Below are 19,306 nucleotides of genomic sequence, written 5' to 3' on the forward strand. Positions count from 1 at the left end.
TCTCACCCAGGTGTGTGTTGCTTGGTCTCTGCAGTTCTTTCACCTGCGTCACAGCCAGCTCACACACCTGCAGCGCCTCTCGCTGGACCAGCTGCCTCAGACAGGACACCACCGCCCGCCGCAGACTCACACGGGAGCTGCACAGGTTGGCCTGACACGGGACACACACACGCACGTCAGACTGTCCTCGTGGGGACCGACACTTCACACACTCCAGTCTGGAGAGAAGACCTCCACAGGACCATTTGGAGTAGTGGGGTCTACATTTTCATGGTCCCACCAGGAGAGAAATACACTCACATACACACAGGACTAAGTGTGTGGCAGTGATCAGAGGATTGAGTGCATTCTTTCACACATAATGAGTGTTAGCGTTGTGTCATGACCACAAATCAGTGGGAGTAGAAATTGCAGCTTAATTTATTTATTTTAATAGTTAAAAAAAAGCAACTTCCTTTAAATATTTTATTATTTTAATAGTTAAAATGCAACTTCCTTTATTTTACTATTTTAATAGTTTAAAAAAAGCAACTGCCTTTATTTATTTTGTTTGAATAGTTTAAAAAACGCAACGTCTTTTAAATATTGTATTATTTTAATAGTTAAAAAAAATGCAACTTCCTTTGTTTATTTTATTATTTTAATAGTTTAAAAAATTGCAGCTTCCTTTATTTATTTAATTAATAGTTAAAAAAACACAACTTCCTTTAAATATTTTATTATTTTAATAGTATAAAAAAATGCAACTTCCTTTATTTATTTTATTATTTTAATAGTTTAAAAATGCAGCTTCCTTTATTTATTTTATCATTTTAATAGTTTAAAAATGCAACTTCCTTCATTTATTTTATTATTTTAATAGTTAAAAAAATGCAACTTCCTTTAAATTTTTTAAATAGTTAAAATGCAACTTCCTTTATTTTATTATTTTAATAATTAAGAAAAGCAACTTCTTTTATTTATTTTATTTGAATAGTTTAAAAAACGCAACGTCTTTTAAATATTTTATTATTTTAATAGTTAAAAAATGCAACTTCCTTTGTTTATTTTATTATTTTAGTAGTTTTGAAAAATGCAGCTTCCTATATTTATTTTATTATTTTAATATTAGTTTTATTTTAAAACCTTGCTGTTTGTTTTTAAAGCTTTACATGGACTGGCCCCTCAGTATATCTCGGACCTCATCCAAATTTACACTCCTGCGCACGCTCTGAGGTCCGAGAGCCAGCTTCAGCTCGTGGTGCTCAAGACCAGACTTAAATCCAGGGGAGACAGGGCCTTCTCTGTGGTCGGCCCTAAGCTCTGGAACACTCTGCTCCTCCACGTTCAAACTGCTCCCACAGAACTCACTACGTGAGTTGTGTGGTCCTCTGTCCTCTGTGTTTTTTTTATAAATTTTGATTTCTATTTAATGGTTTAATTGGTTTTACCCTTTAAAATCGTTTTTAATCATATTTATTTTTATATTGTTTTTATATTGGTTTTATATCTATTTATTTTTTGTTTTTATTCAGTCATTGGTGGAGCTAAGGATAATATTTGAATATTGTTTTTAATATTGTTTTTAATATTGTTGTGTAGCACTTTGGAAAAATTTTTGTTGTTTAAATGTGCTATATAAATAAAGTGGATTGGATTGGATTGAATAGTTCAAAAAACGCAAAGTGTTTTAAATATTTTATTATTTTAATAGTTAAAAAAATACAACTTCCTTTGTTTATTTTATTATTTTAGGAGTTTTAAAAAATGCAGCTTCCTATATTTATTTTATTATTTTAATAGTTAAAAAACCCAACTTTCTTTATATATTTTATTATTTTAATAGTATAAAAAAATGCAACTTCCTTTATTTATTTTATTATTTTGAAAGTTAAAAAATGCAGCTTCCTTTATTTATTTTATTATTTTAATAGTTAAAAAAGGCAACTTCCTTTATTCATTTTATTATTTTAGTCGTTCAAAAATGCAACTTCCTTTCAATATTTTATTATTTTAATAGTTCAAAAAATGCAACACCCTTTAGATATTCTATTATTTGAAAAAGTTTTAAAAAAAAAAACGCAACTTCCTTTAAATATTTTATTATTTTAATAGTTAAAAAATGCAACTTCCTTTAATTATTTTATTTTAATAGTTTAAAAAATGCAACGTCTTTTAAATATTTAAATAGTTAAAAAATGCAACTTTCTTTATTTTATAATTTTAATAGTTAAAAAATGCAACTTCCTTTGTTTATTTTATTATTTGAATAGTTAAAAAAATGCAGCTTCCTTTATTTATCTTATTATTTTAATAGTTAAAAACACACACCTTCCTTTAAATATTTAATTATTTTAATAGCATAAAAAAATGCAGCTTCCTTTATTTATTTTATTATTTTAATAGTTTAAAAAAATGCAGCTTTCTATATTTTATTATTTTAATAATTAAAAAAATGCACCTTCCTTTATTTTATTATTCTAATAGTTTAAAAAATGCAATTTCCTTTAAATATTTTATTACTTTAATAGTTAAAAAAATGCAACTTCCTTTATTATTTTATTTTAGTAGTTTAAAATGCAGCATCCTTTATATATTTTATTATATTAATAGGTAAAAAAAATGCAACTTGCTTTATTCATTTTATTATATTAATTGTTAAAAAAAATGAAGCTTCTTTTATTTTATTACTTTAATAGTTTAAAAAATGCAACTTCCTTTAAAGATTGTATTATTCTAATAGTCAAAAAATGCAACTTCCTTTATTTTATTATTTCAATAGTCAAAAAAAAAAGCAACTTCCTTTAAATATTTTATTATTTTAATAGTTAAAAAAAAAGCAAGTTCCTTTATTTACTTTATTAATAGTTATAAAATGCAGCTTCCTTTATTTTATTATTTTAATAGTTAAAAAAATGCAACTTCCTTTAAATATTTTATTATTTTAATGGCTAAAAATGCAACTACCTTTATTTTATTATTTTAATAGTTAAATAAATGCAACTTCTTTTATTTATTTTATTATTTTAATAGTTTAAAAAATGCAACTTCCTTTATTTATTTTAATCTAATAGTTTGAAAAATGCAACTTCCTTTAAATATCTTATTATTTTAATAGTTCAAAAAAATGCAACTTCCTTTAATATTTTAATAGTTAAAAAAATGCAACTTCCTTTATTTATTTGATTATTTTAAAACGGCAGCTTCCTTTATTTATTTTATTATTTTAATAGTTTAAAAAAATGCAGATTCCTTTATTTTATTATTGTAATAGTTTAAAGAAATGCAACTTCCTCCAAATATTTTATTATTTAAATTGTTTAGAAAATACAGCTTCCTTTATTTACTTTATTATTTTAATAGTTAAAAAATGTAGCTTCCTTTATTTATTGTATTATTTCAATATAAAATAATGCAACTTCCTTTAAATATTTTTATCATTTTATTAGTCAAAAAATGCAACTTCTTTTATTTCATTATTTTAATAGTTTAACAAATGCAGCTTTCTTTATTTACTTTATTATTTTTAATAGGTTAAATTTTTTTAGCTACCTTTATTTTATTATTTTTAATACAAACCCCTTTTAACATGAGTTGGGAAATTGTGTTAAATATAAACGGAATACAATGATTTGCAAATCATTTTCAACCCATATTCAGTTGAATATGTTACAAAGACAACATATTTGATGTTCAAACTGATAAACATTTTTTTTTTGCAAATAATCATTAACTTTAGAATTTGATGCCAGCAACACGTGACAAAGAAGTCGGGAAAGGTGGCAATAAATACTGATAAAGTTGAGGAATGCTCATCAAACACTTATTTGGAACATCCCACAGGTGAACAGGCATATTGGGAACAGGTGGGTGCCATGATTGGGTATAAAAGTAGATTCCATGAAATGCTCAGTCATTCACAAACAAGGATGGGGCGAGGGTCACCACTTTGTCAACAAATGTGTGAGCAAATTGTTGAACAGTTTAAGAAAAACCTTTCTCAACCAGCTATTGCAAGGAATTTAGGGATTTCACCATCTACGGTCCACAATATCATCAAAGGGTTCAGAGAATCTGGAGAAATCACTGCACATAAGCAGCTAAGCCCGTGACCTTCGATCCCTCAGGCTGTACTGCATCACCAAGTGACATCAGTGTGTAAAAGATATCACCACATGGGCTCAGGAACACTTCAGAAACCCACTGTCAGTAACTACAGTTGGTCGCTACATCTGTAAGTGCAAGTTAAAACTCTCCTATGCAAGGCGAAAACCGTTTATCAACAACACCCAGAAACGCCGTCGGCTTCGCTGATACAAAGTGGAAAAGTGTTCTGTGGTCTGACGAGTCCACATTTCAAATTGATTTTGGAAACTGTGGATGTTGTGTTCTCCGGGACCAAAGAGGAAAAGAACCATCCGGATTGTTATTGGCGCAAAGTTGAAAAGCCAGCATCTGTGATGGTATGGGGGTGTATTACTGCCCAAGACATGGGTAAAGTGAAGGCGCCATTAATGCTGAAAGGTACATACAGGTTTTGGAGCAACATATGTTGCCATCCAAGCAACGTTACCATGGACGCCCCTGCTTATTTCAGCGAGACAATGCCAAGCCACGTGTTACATCAACGTGGCTTCATAGTAAAAGAGTGCGGGTACTAGACTGGCCTGCCTGTAGTCCAGACCTGTCTCCCATTGAAAATGTGTGGCGCATTATGAAGCCTAAAATACCACAACGGAGACCCCCGGACTGTTGAACAACTTAAGCTGTACATCAAGCAAGAATGGGAAAGAATTCCACATGAGAAGCTTAAAAAATGTGTCTCCTCAGTTCCCAAACGTTCACTGAGTGTTGTTAAAAGGAAAGGCCATGTAACACAGTGGTGAACATGCCCTTTCCCAACTACTTTGGCATGTGTTGCAGCCATTAAATTCTAAGTTAATTATTATTTGCAAAAAGTTTATGAGTTTGAACATCAAATATCTTGTCTTTGTAGTGCATTCAATTGAATGTGGGTTGAAAAGGATTTGCAAATTATTGTATTCCGTTTATATTTACATCTAACACAAATTCCCAACTCATATGGAAACGGGGTTTGTAGTTTAAAAAAATGCAGCTTCCTTTATTTTTTAATTTAAAAAATGCCACTTTCTTTATATATTGATTTTTATTAATTAATTGCGTGAGTTAGTTGTGTGTTGTACTTGGCACAGAGTGAGTTGTGTGAGTTAGTTGCCTATTGTGCTTTGCACAGAGTTAGTTGTGTGTTGTACTTGGCATAGTTAGTTGAGTGAGTTAGTTGTGTGAGGTGCCTGGCACAGAGTTAGTTGTGTGTTGTATTTGGCAGAGATAGTTGTGTGAGTTAGTTGTGTGTTGTGCTTGGCACACAGTTAGTTGTGTGTTGTACTTGGCACATAGTTGCGTGAGTTAGTTGCATGTTATATTTGGCACAGAGTAAGTTGCGTGAGTGAGTTGTGTGTTGTGCTTGGCACAGAGTTAGTTGCGTGTTGTACTTGGCACAGAGTTAGTTGCGTGTTGTGCTTGGCAGAGTGAGTTACATGAGTGAGTTGTGTGTTGTACTTGGCACAGAGTGAGTTGTGTGAGTGAATTGTGTGTTGTATTTGGCACAGAGTTAGTTGTGTGAGTGAATTGTGTGTTGTACTTGGCACGGAGTGAGTTGTGTGAGTGAATGGTGTGTTGTACTTGGCACAGAGTTAGTAGCGTGTTGTACTTGGCACAGAGTTAGTGGCGTGTTGTACTTGGCACAGAGTTAGTAGCGTGTTGTACTTGGCACAGAGTTAGTAGCGTGTTGTACTTGGCAGAGTTAGTTGCAAGTTGTGCACCAAAGTCTGACCTACCAGACACCACACAGGCTTTTTTAACACATGGAAGTCATGTTTCCATGGCAACACCATGATTTTAGTTGAGTTTTTCACTGCACAGTACTTCCTCAAGGTGCGCAAAAAAAATCAATTCGCACCCGAATCACGATTCCTATTCATCCTGATTTTAAAAGGGTTGAGAGTTTTTAAAAATCTATTATTTAATTTTTTTAAATGACTTTTTTACCCCATCCTATAAGGCTTTAAAAAAAATTTTTTAGGCCATCTTGGGGTGCACAAAAAAAAAATCAATACATTCTTATTCATCCTGATTTTAAATCGATTCCTAATTTTCAAAAAGTGATTCAACAAAACAATAAAAATTTATTTTTTAAATTTCCATCCATCCATTTTCTACCGCTTGAGTGTGTGTGCATGTGTGCGTGTGTGTGTGTGTGTGCGTGCGTGCGTGTACGTACGCGTGTGTGCATGCTCACACATAGTGCAGGGACCAGGCCGACCAGGTGAAGATGTTGCGGGCAGAACATGTGCAGCTGCTGCAGGCAGGAGATTGCGGAGGCTTGAACCAAGCAGTGGGGCGTGGCCTGCATGGCGCTACAGGCCAGCGTGCAACTGGAGCGTAACGCCGTCACGGCGGGCCCCTCCCCTGACACAAGGCAGCGACAACAACGTCACGTTCCTGCGCGTGGCATGGGTGGGCTGGGTGTGTCCTACCTTGCAGGTCGGGGCCCAGGCACGTGATGAGGGCGTGCAGGCAGCGACCCAGGCTGCCATGAACCTCGGGGTGGGTGGGCGGAGCCAGGAGCAAGAGGCGCAGCACCAGCGCAAAAGTCGGGTCTGCATGGGCGTGGTACAGGCCGCAGGACAGGTCCACCACCAGGGCCAGACTGTGTAGGGACCAGGTCTGGAACAAACACTTGGTTGCCATGACAACGTCACGTGACGCACACAGTGCGCATGCATACCTGAACCTCAGGCGACGTGCCGTCCTGACTCAGAGTGAAGAGCACTCCCAAACACGTGGACAGATGTTGGGGTGAGCTGATGCCGCCCACGTAGCGATGCAGCGCCCCTAGAGCCAGAGCGCAGCCACTGCGGGACGCGCCATCTCGAGCCGTCTTCAGCCTAGATACAAAACATGGACATGAACTACATGTACACACACGCACCGCCGTCACATCCACACACGCAGCGCCATTATTTAGACACGCGCCGCCGTCACATCCACACGCGCCGCCGTCACATCCACACGCGCCGCCGTCACATCCACACGCGCCACCGTCACATCCACACGCGCCGCCGTCACATCCACACGCGCCACCCTCACATCCACACCGTCACATCCACACGCCCCACCGTCACATCCACAGCGCCGCGTCACTTAGACATACGCCACCGTCACTTAGACACACGCCACCGTCACTTAGACACACGCCACCGTCACTTAGACACGCGCTGCCGCCACTTAGACACGCCCTGTCGTCAATTAGACACACACGCTACCGTCACATCCACACGCGCGCCATCACAGCCACACACGTCGCATCAGTCACACACTTCGCGTCACAGCCACCACGCTGTGTCACATCCACAGACGCCACGTCACTTAGACACATGCCAACGTCACTTAGACACACGCCACCGTCAGGTCGACACGCACCACCGTCACGTCGACACGCACCACAGTCACATTACTTTTTTCCATGTTTGTTATTGTAGCAACCTGCTTGTTTAAGTCAGGGATTTTGGTGATTGCTGATCTTTTGTGAGGGCACCAAATGGACTTCTGTGTGCATGTTTCTGGTGACGTCCATGAAGGACCTCCCACCTGTCCAAGCAGAGCAGTGAGACGGAGACGGTGAAGCCGGCGTCTCCGACCACTTGCACGAGACGGGCCAGGCCCTCGGCCGCCACGCACCGTAGAAGAGGACTGGGGCTGTCCAGCGCCGCCATCAGGAGGGACACTACGGGCAGACGAGCCTCCTCCGGGCCCAGAAGGCTGTGGCTGCTGGGCGGGTGCTGAGGGAGCAAGGAGTGTTTGGCAGCCAGAGTGGAGGTACTGAGATGAAAACAGGTGTCATACCCTAAGCAAACTACAGAGGGCAGCACAGACGTGGGTCTGGACCGTCTTCTGCCTTTGGCCTTTCAGCTGCTTGAAGGTCTCCAGAAAGTGTTCCAGGATCTTGGCTCTGGAACACAAAGCCATGAAGAGATGAAGCTGCAGTTCCAGGACAAAGTCACCTGTGCCGTGGTCCCAGACCTCTGAGCGGAGATGATGTGAGGGAAGACCAGTCCAAAGAGGTGTGCAGCGGCACTGGTCAGGGCAGCGGCGGGAGGGAGCGGCGAGGGCACTTGGTGGCCCCTCTTGCACACGGCAAAGGGGTCGTTGTCCAGCGAGCCGGCAGACACGTACACCTGCGACACGCCATCGCGTCATCAAAGGCTCCACCTGAGGTCACACCTGACAAGTCACCTGCTCCTCAATGTGTGTGTGCTGGCCGTCATGGGGGGCGGGGCCCAGCAGCAGCGCGTCGTCACGGTGACAGAAGCGCAGCAGAAAGGCGGGCTCTGAGCAGGGCTGGCTGAGGTTCTCCTGGGCCAGAAGGTTCCACACCAGCTGGTTCATTAGCAAACCAAAACTCTCTGACAAACACAAACACACCTTCCTTTATTTATACACGCATTAATTTCTTCTTGGAGTTAGGAACAATACATTTATTTTTGTCATTTATAAAGCACCTTCCTTTATTTATCCATGCATTCATTTCTTCTTGAAGTTAAAGAATACATTTATTTTTGTCATTTCAAACACACCTTCCTTTATTTTTTATGTTTACATTTTTCAATAATAAAAAATGCAGCTTTCTTTATTTTTTTATAATTAATCAAACAGCTTTCTTTTTTTATTCATTTTTAAAAATTCATCATTCATTTATTTATTGGAAAAAAATGTAGCTTCCTTTTTCTATTTTTCATTGTAAAAAAGAATCTTCTGCTATTTATTCTTTAAAGAAATAAAAAAAACAGCTTCATTTATTATATTTTCATTTGGTTCGTTTTATTATTATTTTTTATAAAAATGTAGTTTCCCTTATGTATTTTCAATTAAAACACAGCTTGCTTTATTTATCATTTCTTCTTGGAGTTAAAGAATACATTTATTTTTGTCATTTCAAACACACCTTCCTTTATTTTTTATGTTTACATTTTTCAATAATAAAAAATTTACCTTTCTTTATTTTTTTATAATTAATCAAACAGCTTTCTTTCTTTTTTTTATATACATTTTTAAAAATTCATCATTCATTTATTTATTGGAAAAAAACACATATTCATTTATGTTATATATTTTTTTGTTTGTTTAATTTTTTTTCAATAAAAATGTAGTTTCCCTTATTTATTTTCAATTAAAACACCGCTTGCTTTATTTATCCATGCATTCATTTTTTCTTGGACTTAAAAAATTACAGAAGTTCCTTTCATTTATTTTTGGCATTTCAAGGCACCATCCTTTATTTTTTATGTTTATATTTTTCATTAATAAAAAATGCAGCTTTCTTTATTACTTTTATTATTAATCAAACAGTTTCCTTTAATATTATTTTTTTTAATTCATCATTCTTTATTGAAAAAAATGTAGCTTCCTTTTATTATTTTCCTCAATTCAAAAAAAGCATCTTATGCTATTTATTTTTTAAGAAATAAAAAAACAGCTTCATTTATTATTTTTTACTATATTTGTTTACTTTTATTTTCGATAAAAATGTAGTTCACCCTTATTCATTTTCAATTAAAACGCAGTTTCCTTTAATTTTTTTAATATTTTACAATGCAGCTTATTTTATTTATTTTAATAATACAAAAGAAGCTTCAGCTTCCTTTATAAAAAAAAAAGCATCCTCCTTTATTTATTTCTTAAAAAAAACAACTTCCTTTATTTTTTTAATAAAAAAAGTCACCTTTCTTTATTATTTTTGAAATAATTAGTTATTTTTATAAATTAAAAAAGCAGCTTCCTTTATTTTATTTTAGTAATGAGAAAAATGCATCTTCTTTTATGGATCTATTTCTTAATTTTTAACGCAGCTTATATTTATTTAAAAAAACAAAAACAGTTTCCTTTATTCATTTATTTTTAAATAAAAACCAACGCAGCTTACTTTATTAAAAAAAAAGCAGCTTCTTTTTTATATTTTTTAATAAAAATGAATCTTCCTTTGTGTATTTCAACATAAAAAGAACAGCCTCATTTATATATTATTTTTAAAATATTAATATTATTGAGTTATTTTTATTATTAAAAAAAGCATTCTCCCTTATTTCATTTTTTAAAATAAAAACAAATGCATCTTCCCTTATTGATCTATTTCTTTATTTTTTTTAATTACGCAGCTTCCCTTATTTATTTACTTTTTTTAAATGAAAAAAACATTGTACTTTATTTTTTTTAAATTTAAATGCAGCTTCCCTTTTATTTATCTAAAAAATGCATTTTCCTTTATTTATATGACAATAAAAAACACATATTCCTTTACGTAGATCGTAAATAAAAAGGCAGCTCCGTCTTATATGTGGCTGTACGTGACTGATGGCGTTGTTTACCTTGGTAGGTGTGCGGCGGCAGCACAGCAAGCAGCTCGTACACTCGCAGGCGGTAAGTAAGCGTCCAGGCCCCGACACAAGCGCCGTAGGACCCCGTGAGAGCAGGAAGTCTGCAGATGGCGGGAAAGTCCATGAGTGGCGAGGAAAAATATTGTGTATTGTCTTTTTGCAGACGTGCACTGGAAGCAAACAAACAGCATTGCTCCGCCCCTCCAAGCTTCATTTGTTAACGCCATCTCCAAATAGGACTCCATAAAAGTGGAATAGATGAGCAAACAGGTGAAATGGAAGGATAAAGAGTTGCAGAGCTGCCATGCAGGCTGTTTATCTCTTTAAAACTGTCAGTGCTCAAAAATAATAATGAATCAAAATCATTGTTGCTCTGAATGATTGACATATTCAAGGCCCCAATCATTTCACATAAAATAATCCATTTTTAGAAAGGATTTGGGGAAAAATTCCAGCATATTTTGTGCTTTTGAAAACTGTGTTTTCTAAGGAAAATAAAGGGTGTAAACCATTAAGAAAATAAAAAATACTTCATGGCAGCAAATAGATATGAAGTTGATCTATAGATATTTAAATGTATATATATGATTTATTTTCAACACACTTTTGGATCCCCGAGACCTTTGGTATGATTTTTTTTAACAGTTATTGTTAAAACAATAATAATGATTTTAAAATCAATCTTGTTGTGAATTATTGATCTATTTAAGGTACTTTACATCAAAAAATTACACTTACTTAGGGGGGAAAATATTGCATATTTTGTGTTTTTGCCATAAAAAAAAAAGAAAGTTTACTTTGACAAAAAGAGCATAAATAAACAATATAAAAAATACTTCACATCAAATATTACACTATCTGAAATATTTTTTGCGAAAAATATTGCACATTTTAGGTTTTGGACAAAAAAAAAACATGGTTTTGACAAAAAGCGCATAAAACATAAATAAAACAAAAGTATATCGACAGACGTAAAGTTGATTTGAAGTGTTGAAAAATTTTTTTTAAAAAAATTAATATATGAGACCCATCTGGATTTCCCTGACAAAACCTGAGGAGAGCACGAAAGGTTTAAAAAAAAAATCACATACATACATACATACATACATACATACATACATACATACATACATACATATATATATATATATATATATATATATATATATATATATATATATATATATATATATATATATATATATATATATATATATATATATATATATATATATATATATACACACACACATATATGTTATATACATATATATACACATATACAGTATACACATATGTATATATATATATATATATATACACACATACATATATATATACACACATATATACATATATATACACACACACATATATATACATATACAGTATACACATATATATATATATATATATATGTATATATATATATACATACATATACATATATATATATATATATACACACACACATATATATACATGTACAGTATACATATATATATATATATATATATATATATATATATATATATATATATATATATATATATATATATACACACACACATATATATACATATACATATTTATATATATATATATACACACACACATATATATACATATACAGTATACACATATGTATATGTATGTATATATATATATATATATATATACACATACATATATATACACATATATATACATATACAGTATACACATATGTATATGTATATATATATATGTATATGTATATACATATATATATACACAGTGGGGCAAAAAAGTATTTAGTCAGCCACCCATTGACAATCAATGGGTGGCTGACTAAATACTTTTTTGCCCCACTGTATATATATATATATGTGTATATATATATATATATATATATATATATATATATATATATATATATATATATATATATATATATACATACACATATACATACTGTATATACACATTTAAATACATATACAGTCGTGGTCAAAAGTTTACATACACTTGTAAAGAACATAATGTCAAGGCTGTCTTGAATTTCCAATAATTTCTACAACTCTTATTTTTTGTGATAGAGTGATTGGAGCACATACTTGTTTGTCACAAAAAACATTCATGAAGTTTGGTTCTTTTATGAATTTATTATGGGTCTACTGAAAATGTGACCAAATCTGCTGGGTCAAAAGTATACATACAGCAATGTTAATATTTGGTTACATGTCCCTTGGCAAGTTTCACTGCAATAAGGCACTTTTGGTAGCCATCCACAAGCTTCTGGCAATCTTCTGGTTGAATTTTTGACCATTCCTCTTGACAAAATTGGTGCAGTTCAGCTAAATTTGTTGGTTTTCTGACATGTACTTGTTTCTTCAGCATTGTCCACATGTTCTCAATGGGGTTTAAGTCAGGACTTTGGGAAGGCCATTCTAAAACCTTAATGCTAGCCTGATTTAGCCATTCCTTTATCACTTTTGACGTGTGTTTGGGGTCATTGTCCTGTTGGAACACCCAACTGCGCCCAAGACCCAACCTCCGGGCTGATGATTTTAGGTTGTCCTGAAGAATTTGGAGGTAATCCTCCTTTTTCATTGCACCAGTTCCATTGGCAGTAAAACAGGCCCAGAGCATAATACTACCACCAACATGCTACTCAGTAGTGGTTAGAGTGTCCGCCCTGAGATCGTAGGTTGTGAGTTCAAACCCTGGCCGAGTCATACCAAAGACTATAAAAATGGGACCCATTACCTCCCTGCTTGGCACTCAGCATCAAGGGTTGGAATTGGGGGTTAAATCACCAAAAAATGATTTCCGGGCGCGGCACTGCTGCTGCCCACTGCTACCCTCACCTCCCAGGGGGTGAACAAGGGGATGGGTCAAATGCAGAGGACAAATTTTACCACACCTAGTGTGTGTGTGAGACAATCATTGGTACTTTAACTTTAACTTTTTACTTGACGGTAAGCAGATGCAAAATATGCTTGACTGTGGACACTGACACCTGTGTTCCAGCAGCTTCCAATTCATTGCAGACCTGCTTTTGGGTGGTTCTCGGTTGACTCTTGATCATCCTGACCAATTTTCTCTCAGCCGCAGGTGATAGCTTGCGTTTTCTTCCTGATCGTGGCAGTGACAAAACTGTGCCATGCACTTTATACTTACGAACAATTGTCTGCACAGTTGCTCTTGGGACCTTAAGCTGCTTTGAAATGGCTCCAAGTGACTTTCCTGACTTGTTCAAGTCAATGATTCGTTTTTCCAGATCTGTGCTGAGTTTCTTTGACTTTCCCATTGTCACATTTGTAACCGAGTCTAATGACTGCATCACATGAGCCCTATTTAAATGGGCTCAGAGAAGTCAACAGGTGCCGTCAATCATAATCACTCACATGAAGTTAAGAGGCCATGCCATGAAGCTAATTTGATTTGATTGTAACTTTTCTACATCACCAAAATTGAATGTATGTTGCTGTATGTATACTTTTGAACAAGCAGATTTGGTCACATTCTCAGTAGACCCATAATAAATTCATAAAAGAACCAAACTTCATGAATGTTTTCTGTGACAAACAAGTATGTGCTCCAATCACTCTATCACAAAAAAATAAGAGTTGTAGAAATTATTGGAAACTCAAGACAGCCATGACATTATGTCCTTCACAAGTGTATGTAAACTTTTGACCGCGACTGTATATATATATAGTGTTGGTTTTGAAAATGTTAAATATCAAAATGGCCACCGCATGCTTTGACTTTTCAGTGCGTGGTCCTCAGTGGAAAAACTTTGGACCCCCCTGCCTTATATGGCGTGGAGAGGGCGTGACCAGAGGTGTGGTTAAGCACACACGCCCACTCCAATGTGGGAGTACTTTCTGCAAATGTTGGGCTTTGAGACTTTTCTGAGAATGTTTGCAATGAGAAACTGACTTGGGGAGGAGGCCCACGGCACACAAGACGGGCGTGTGGAGACGCTTGATTACATCATCGCTGGCCAGATCCTTGCAGTGCAGCAGCAGCATCCTCATCGCTGCTTGGACACACACACACTCAGCAGAGACAACGTGTGTGTGCGTGTGTGTGTGTGTGTGTGTGTGTGTGTGTGTGTGTGTGAGTGTAGCCACTGACAATAGAGCGCCCCGGCGCGGCCCTCCAGGGTAACCTTCCATGTAAAGTAGTCCCCTCGCCTCAGCTCCATCTCCTGCTCTCTGAGGGAGGCGGGAAACACACAGCGCCAGAGGAGGAGGAGGCGTGGCAGATGCTGCTCCACGACAGTCGCACCTGGACACACACACACACACAATCATCAGAACAAAAAGTAACAGATGACAAATCAACAGTAGAGTATCCCAACTTTCTCCACTGAAAAATGGTGAACATTAAAGGTCCCAGGGACCTAAAAGGGTCTACATGATAATAGTGTTCAAAATAAGTTTTTTTTCCCAACCATTAACATAACATGTACCATTTTTAAATTGGAATATTTGCAGTGAAGTAGTCGAAGCCTTATATACCGTTAGGTACATATTTCATAATGTTTCTTTTGAGTCATTATTATATTTACACCAATGACAGGAAAAAATACACTATATGTCTAGGGCAGGGGTGTCAAACTCATTTTAGCTCCGGGGCTGCATGGAGGAAAATCGGTGCACATGCGGGCCGGACTATTAAAATCATGGCATTAAAACTAAAAAAATAAAGACAACTTCAGATTGTTTTCTTTGTCTTACTTTGGCCAAAAATAGAACAAACACATTCGGAAAATATTACAATAAAAATATAGAAAAAAATACCGGCAGCGGTAAAGTTTAGATCTATGAAGGAAAGAAGAAAGTGAATTAATGATTATAACTGAATAAATGTACATATGCATAAAAATATGTTTTCTTGTATTATTTTTTTAAATGAATTAAATAACGTTTATGACAACCTTTTTCCAAAACACTATACAATGTGAGATATAAAAGGATAATGCATACATTTATCATTTGTTTTCAGAACGGTTACAAAAAAGTGGGACCCCATTTTTATGACTTGATGGGGTCCCCGGGAAATTGAAAATTCCTAGCGCCAACACTGATGGAGTTTTGGTGCGTGCAAAAGAGTAGAATAGAATAGAATATATCTTTATTGTCATTGTACAACGAAATTGTAAGCAAAACTAATTTGACAAAAAAAAAGCAGCAGGCGGCTGTGGCCTGTGGGCCGATTCTAATACTAATCAAATATCATCCCGGGGGCCATAGATAATTCACTTGACTTTGACACCCCCTGGTCTAGGAGATCCAATAGGGTCCCACTCATAAAAATGTTCAAAATAAGTCATAAATTAATACTTTTTTTACTTTCAACACATAAATATTTATAGATCAACTTCAGATCTAGCCGTTGTCATCAAGTTTTTTAAAATGTATTTTATGTTTCATGCCCTTTACAAAGTAAACCTATGTTTTATTGGCAAAAACACAAAATATGCAATATTTTCCCAAATATATTTTTCAAAATGGAGTGTTTGAATTGAAGTAATTGAAGCCTTACATAGGTCAGTAAATCATAGCAACATTGGTTTTGAGTCATTATTATTTTTGAACTTTGACAGTTAAAAAATACACTAAAGGTATTGGGGATCCAATAGGGTCCTACTCATATAAGTGTTAAAAATAAGTCATAAATTATATATTTTTTTACTTTCAACACCTAAATATTTTTAGATCAACTTCAGATCTAGCCGTTGCCATAAAGTTTTTTTTTTTTAGTGATTTAATGTTTCATACCCTCTTTTATCCCAGAAAAAAAACAGATTTTTTTCTTTTGGCAAAAACACAAAATATGCAATATTTTCCCCAAATATATTTCAGAATGGAATATTTGATGTGAAGAAATTGGAGCCTTAAATAAGTCAATAATTCATAACATTGAGTTTGATTCAGTCTTTTTTTTGAACAATTACAATTAAAAAAAACATGGGCATCCAAAAAGGTACCACTCATAAAAGTGTTAAAAATAAGTAAATTTATTTTTAACACTTATTTATGGGTCAACTTCAGATCTCTTTTTCCAAAAAACCCTGTTTTTTAATGGAGAAAACACAAACCCTGCAATATTTTTCCCCCAAACATTTTTCAAAATGCAATATTTGATGTGAGGCAATCAATAAATCATAACATTGATTTTGATTCATTCTTATTTTTGAACAATGACAGTTAAAAAACATACACTTAAGGTCTTGGGGATCCAAAAGGGTCCCACTCATTAAAGTGTTAAAAATAAGTCATACATTAACATTTTCTTTACTTTCAAGATTTAAATATCTATAAGTCAACTTCAGATATGTTTTCTGTCCCTTTTTGCTCAAAGAAAACCTGTTTTTAATGCAGAAAACACAAAATCTGCAATATGTTTACCCCAAAACATTTACAAAGTGGAATATTTGACGTGAAGTAATTGGAGCCTTAAATAAGTCAATAATAATTCTTAACAACATTGATCAATGAGTTTGAAAACAAAAAATTAAAGCACACTAAATCACATTAAAGGGTCCCACTCATAAAAGTGTTGAAATAAGTCTCTAACCAACAATTATGAGTCTTTATGACTATTTGAGCAACTTTAAAGTACAACTCTTTGTGTTATTAGGGTCAATATTGTAACATTTTCCGGTTATATCACAGCTCATGGTTTTTTGGTAATAGTGTTTTCAAAATGGCGTGCTGGTACCTAGAGTGAAGAGAGAGGAGATGAGCAGCCAGCCAGCCTGCGTCCTCTGTAGAGAGATGCGACTGTTCTGAGAGGCCGAGCGCAGCAAGTCCTCAGCGAGATCCAAAACCATCTACACACACACACAACATAGTGTTACAGTGTGTGTGTGTGTGTGTGTGTGTGTGTGAGCACACCTTGCCCTTGGCATGTGGTATTCCCAAGGGGCAGTGCTGCACGGCAGCCACCAGGGCGGCGACGGCAGCTCCGTAGCCGGCCACGGCCTCGGGGGAAGACTTCAGCGCCGCCAGCCGCTCTGCGCAGCGATCCAGCAGCGGGGCGCACAGGGACGGCATCGCCATGGCAACACAGCGCAGGCACCAGGCGGCGGCCAGACGAGCTGAGGAAACGGGGTGAAGGAAGACGGGGACCACCGAGTCCAGGACGCCTGCACACACACACACACACACGTTACTGATGTGTGTGTGTGCGTGTGTGTGTGAGCCAGACCTGTGCTGCTGTCACTCAACAGGGGGGCGACAGTGGAGCCCAGTCCTTGGATCAGAGCTCCCAATTCCAGAAGGCAGCAGACCAACACGTGTTGACAGGAAGTGATGTCAGAAGCAACTTTGCCCTCCATCTTTCCATCGGTCCACACGGCGTCTTCTCTCACACACACACACACACACACACACACACACACACACACACACACACACACACACACACACACACACACACACACACACACACACACACACACACACACACACACACACACACACACACACACACACAATTTTATCATTTGAACAAACATGCTGGCCAAACAGCGGCAAGTCACAAAAAATGTCACTCATTGGTGTATACCAGTGAAATGAGCTAAAAAGGTTAGCATGCTAACAGTTAACATTAGTAAAGTACTAAAACATATGTATACCGGCTAAATTGGCTAAAAAAGCTTGCTAAAATACTAACTGTAACATGCATCAAGTACCAAAATATATTGCTCTGAGGTCCAACTCTGGCAAATGTGTTTAAAATGTTAGCATACAAGTACCAAAACAAAGTTAGCTAAACTAAGCCACCATACCAACGTTGGCATGCTGAGTTGTCGTATTCACCAAGTAACAAAATATTTGACGCCAAGGTGTTTACCTGTAAAATTAGCAAAAAAGCTAGTATGCTAATGGTAGAATGCTAAGTGGTAGCATTCGCCAAGTCGCAAAATATATGATACTGAGGTGTTTACCTGTAAAATTAGCGCAAAAACTAGCATGCTAATAGTGGAATGCTGAATGGCATCATTAGCAAAGTAACAAAATAGTTGACGCTGAGGTGTTTGCCTGTATAATTAGCACAAAGCTAGCATGATAATAGTAGAATGCTAAATGGTAGCATTCGCCAAGTAGCAAAATACAAAACCCAAAACCAGTGAAGTTGGCACATTGTGTAAATAGTAAATAAAAACAGAATACAATGACTTGCAAATCCTTTTCTACTTATATTAAATTGAATAGACTGCAAAGACAAGATATTTAATGTTCGAACTGAGAAACTTCTTTTTTTTGCAAATCATTAACTTAATATTACGGATATTACGGACTGTAGATGGGGAAATCCCTAAACTCCATGCAATAGCTGGTTGAGAAATGTTGTTCTTAAACAATTTGCTCACGCATTTGTTGACAAAGTGGTGACCCTCGCCCCGTCCTTTTTTTGTAAATGACTGAGCATTTCATGGAAGCTGCTTTTATACCCAATCATGGCACCCACCTGTTCCCAATTAGCCTGTTCACCTGTGAGATGTTCAAAATAAGTGTTTGATGAGCATTCCTCAACTTTCTCAAGTCTTTTTTTCCACTTGTACCAGCATGTTGCAGGCATCAAATTCCAAATGAGCTAATATTTGCAAAAAATAACAAAGTTTACCAATTTGAACGTTAAGTATCTTGTCTTTGCAGTCTATTCAATTGAATATAAGTTGAAAAGGATTTGAAAATCATTGTATTCTGTTTTTATTGATAATTTACACAATGTGCCAACTTCACTGGTTTTGGGTTTTGTAGTTGATGCTGAGGTATTTACCTGTAAAATTAGCCAAAAAGCTAGCCTGCTAACACAAGCATGCTAAATGGTAGCATTCGCCAAGTAGCAAAATGGTTGACGCTGAGGTG

At 35.8% G+C, this 19,306-nt stretch overlaps 1 protein-coding gene across 1 annotated transcript in view; it reads right to left on the reverse strand.

Annotated features, from left to right (window-relative positions):
• LOC133646762 (HEAT repeat-containing protein 5A-like) overlaps positions 1–17,787 on the reverse strand; it is a 30,203-nt gene extending 12,416 nt beyond the window's left edge. The window contains exons 1-14 of the mRNA XM_062042506.1: positions 17,640–17,787; positions 17,327–17,577; positions 17,151–17,262; positions 14,559–14,711; positions 14,361–14,460; positions 10,425–10,534; positions 8,296–8,465; positions 8,083–8,237; positions 7,906–8,011; positions 7,651–7,841; positions 6,788–6,947; positions 6,537–6,726; positions 6,299–6,468; positions 7–151 (exon numbers count right to left, since the gene is read on the reverse strand). Coding sequence (XP_061898490.1) covers positions 7–151; positions 6,299–6,468; positions 6,537–6,726; positions 6,788–6,947; positions 7,651–7,841; positions 7,906–8,011; positions 8,083–8,237; positions 8,296–8,465; positions 10,425–10,534; positions 14,361–14,460; positions 14,559–14,711; positions 17,151–17,262; positions 17,327–17,577; positions 17,640–17,769 — 2,143 coding nt within the window. The 5' untranslated portion in view covers positions 17,770–17,787. The remainder of the gene's footprint in view (positions 1–6; positions 152–6,298; positions 6,469–6,536; positions 6,727–6,787; positions 6,948–7,650; positions 7,842–7,905; positions 8,012–8,082; positions 8,238–8,295; positions 8,466–10,424; positions 10,535–14,360; positions 14,461–14,558; positions 14,712–17,150; positions 17,263–17,326; positions 17,578–17,639) is intronic.
• Positions 17,788–19,306: the final 1,519 nt, after the last annotated feature.

The sequence above is a fragment of the Entelurus aequoreus genome, linkage group LG03 (genome assembly GCF_033978785.1).
Source record: "Entelurus aequoreus isolate RoL-2023_Sb linkage group LG03, RoL_Eaeq_v1.1, whole genome shotgun sequence".
Lineage (NCBI taxonomy): Eukaryota > Metazoa > Chordata > Actinopteri > Syngnathiformes > Syngnathidae > Entelurus > Entelurus aequoreus.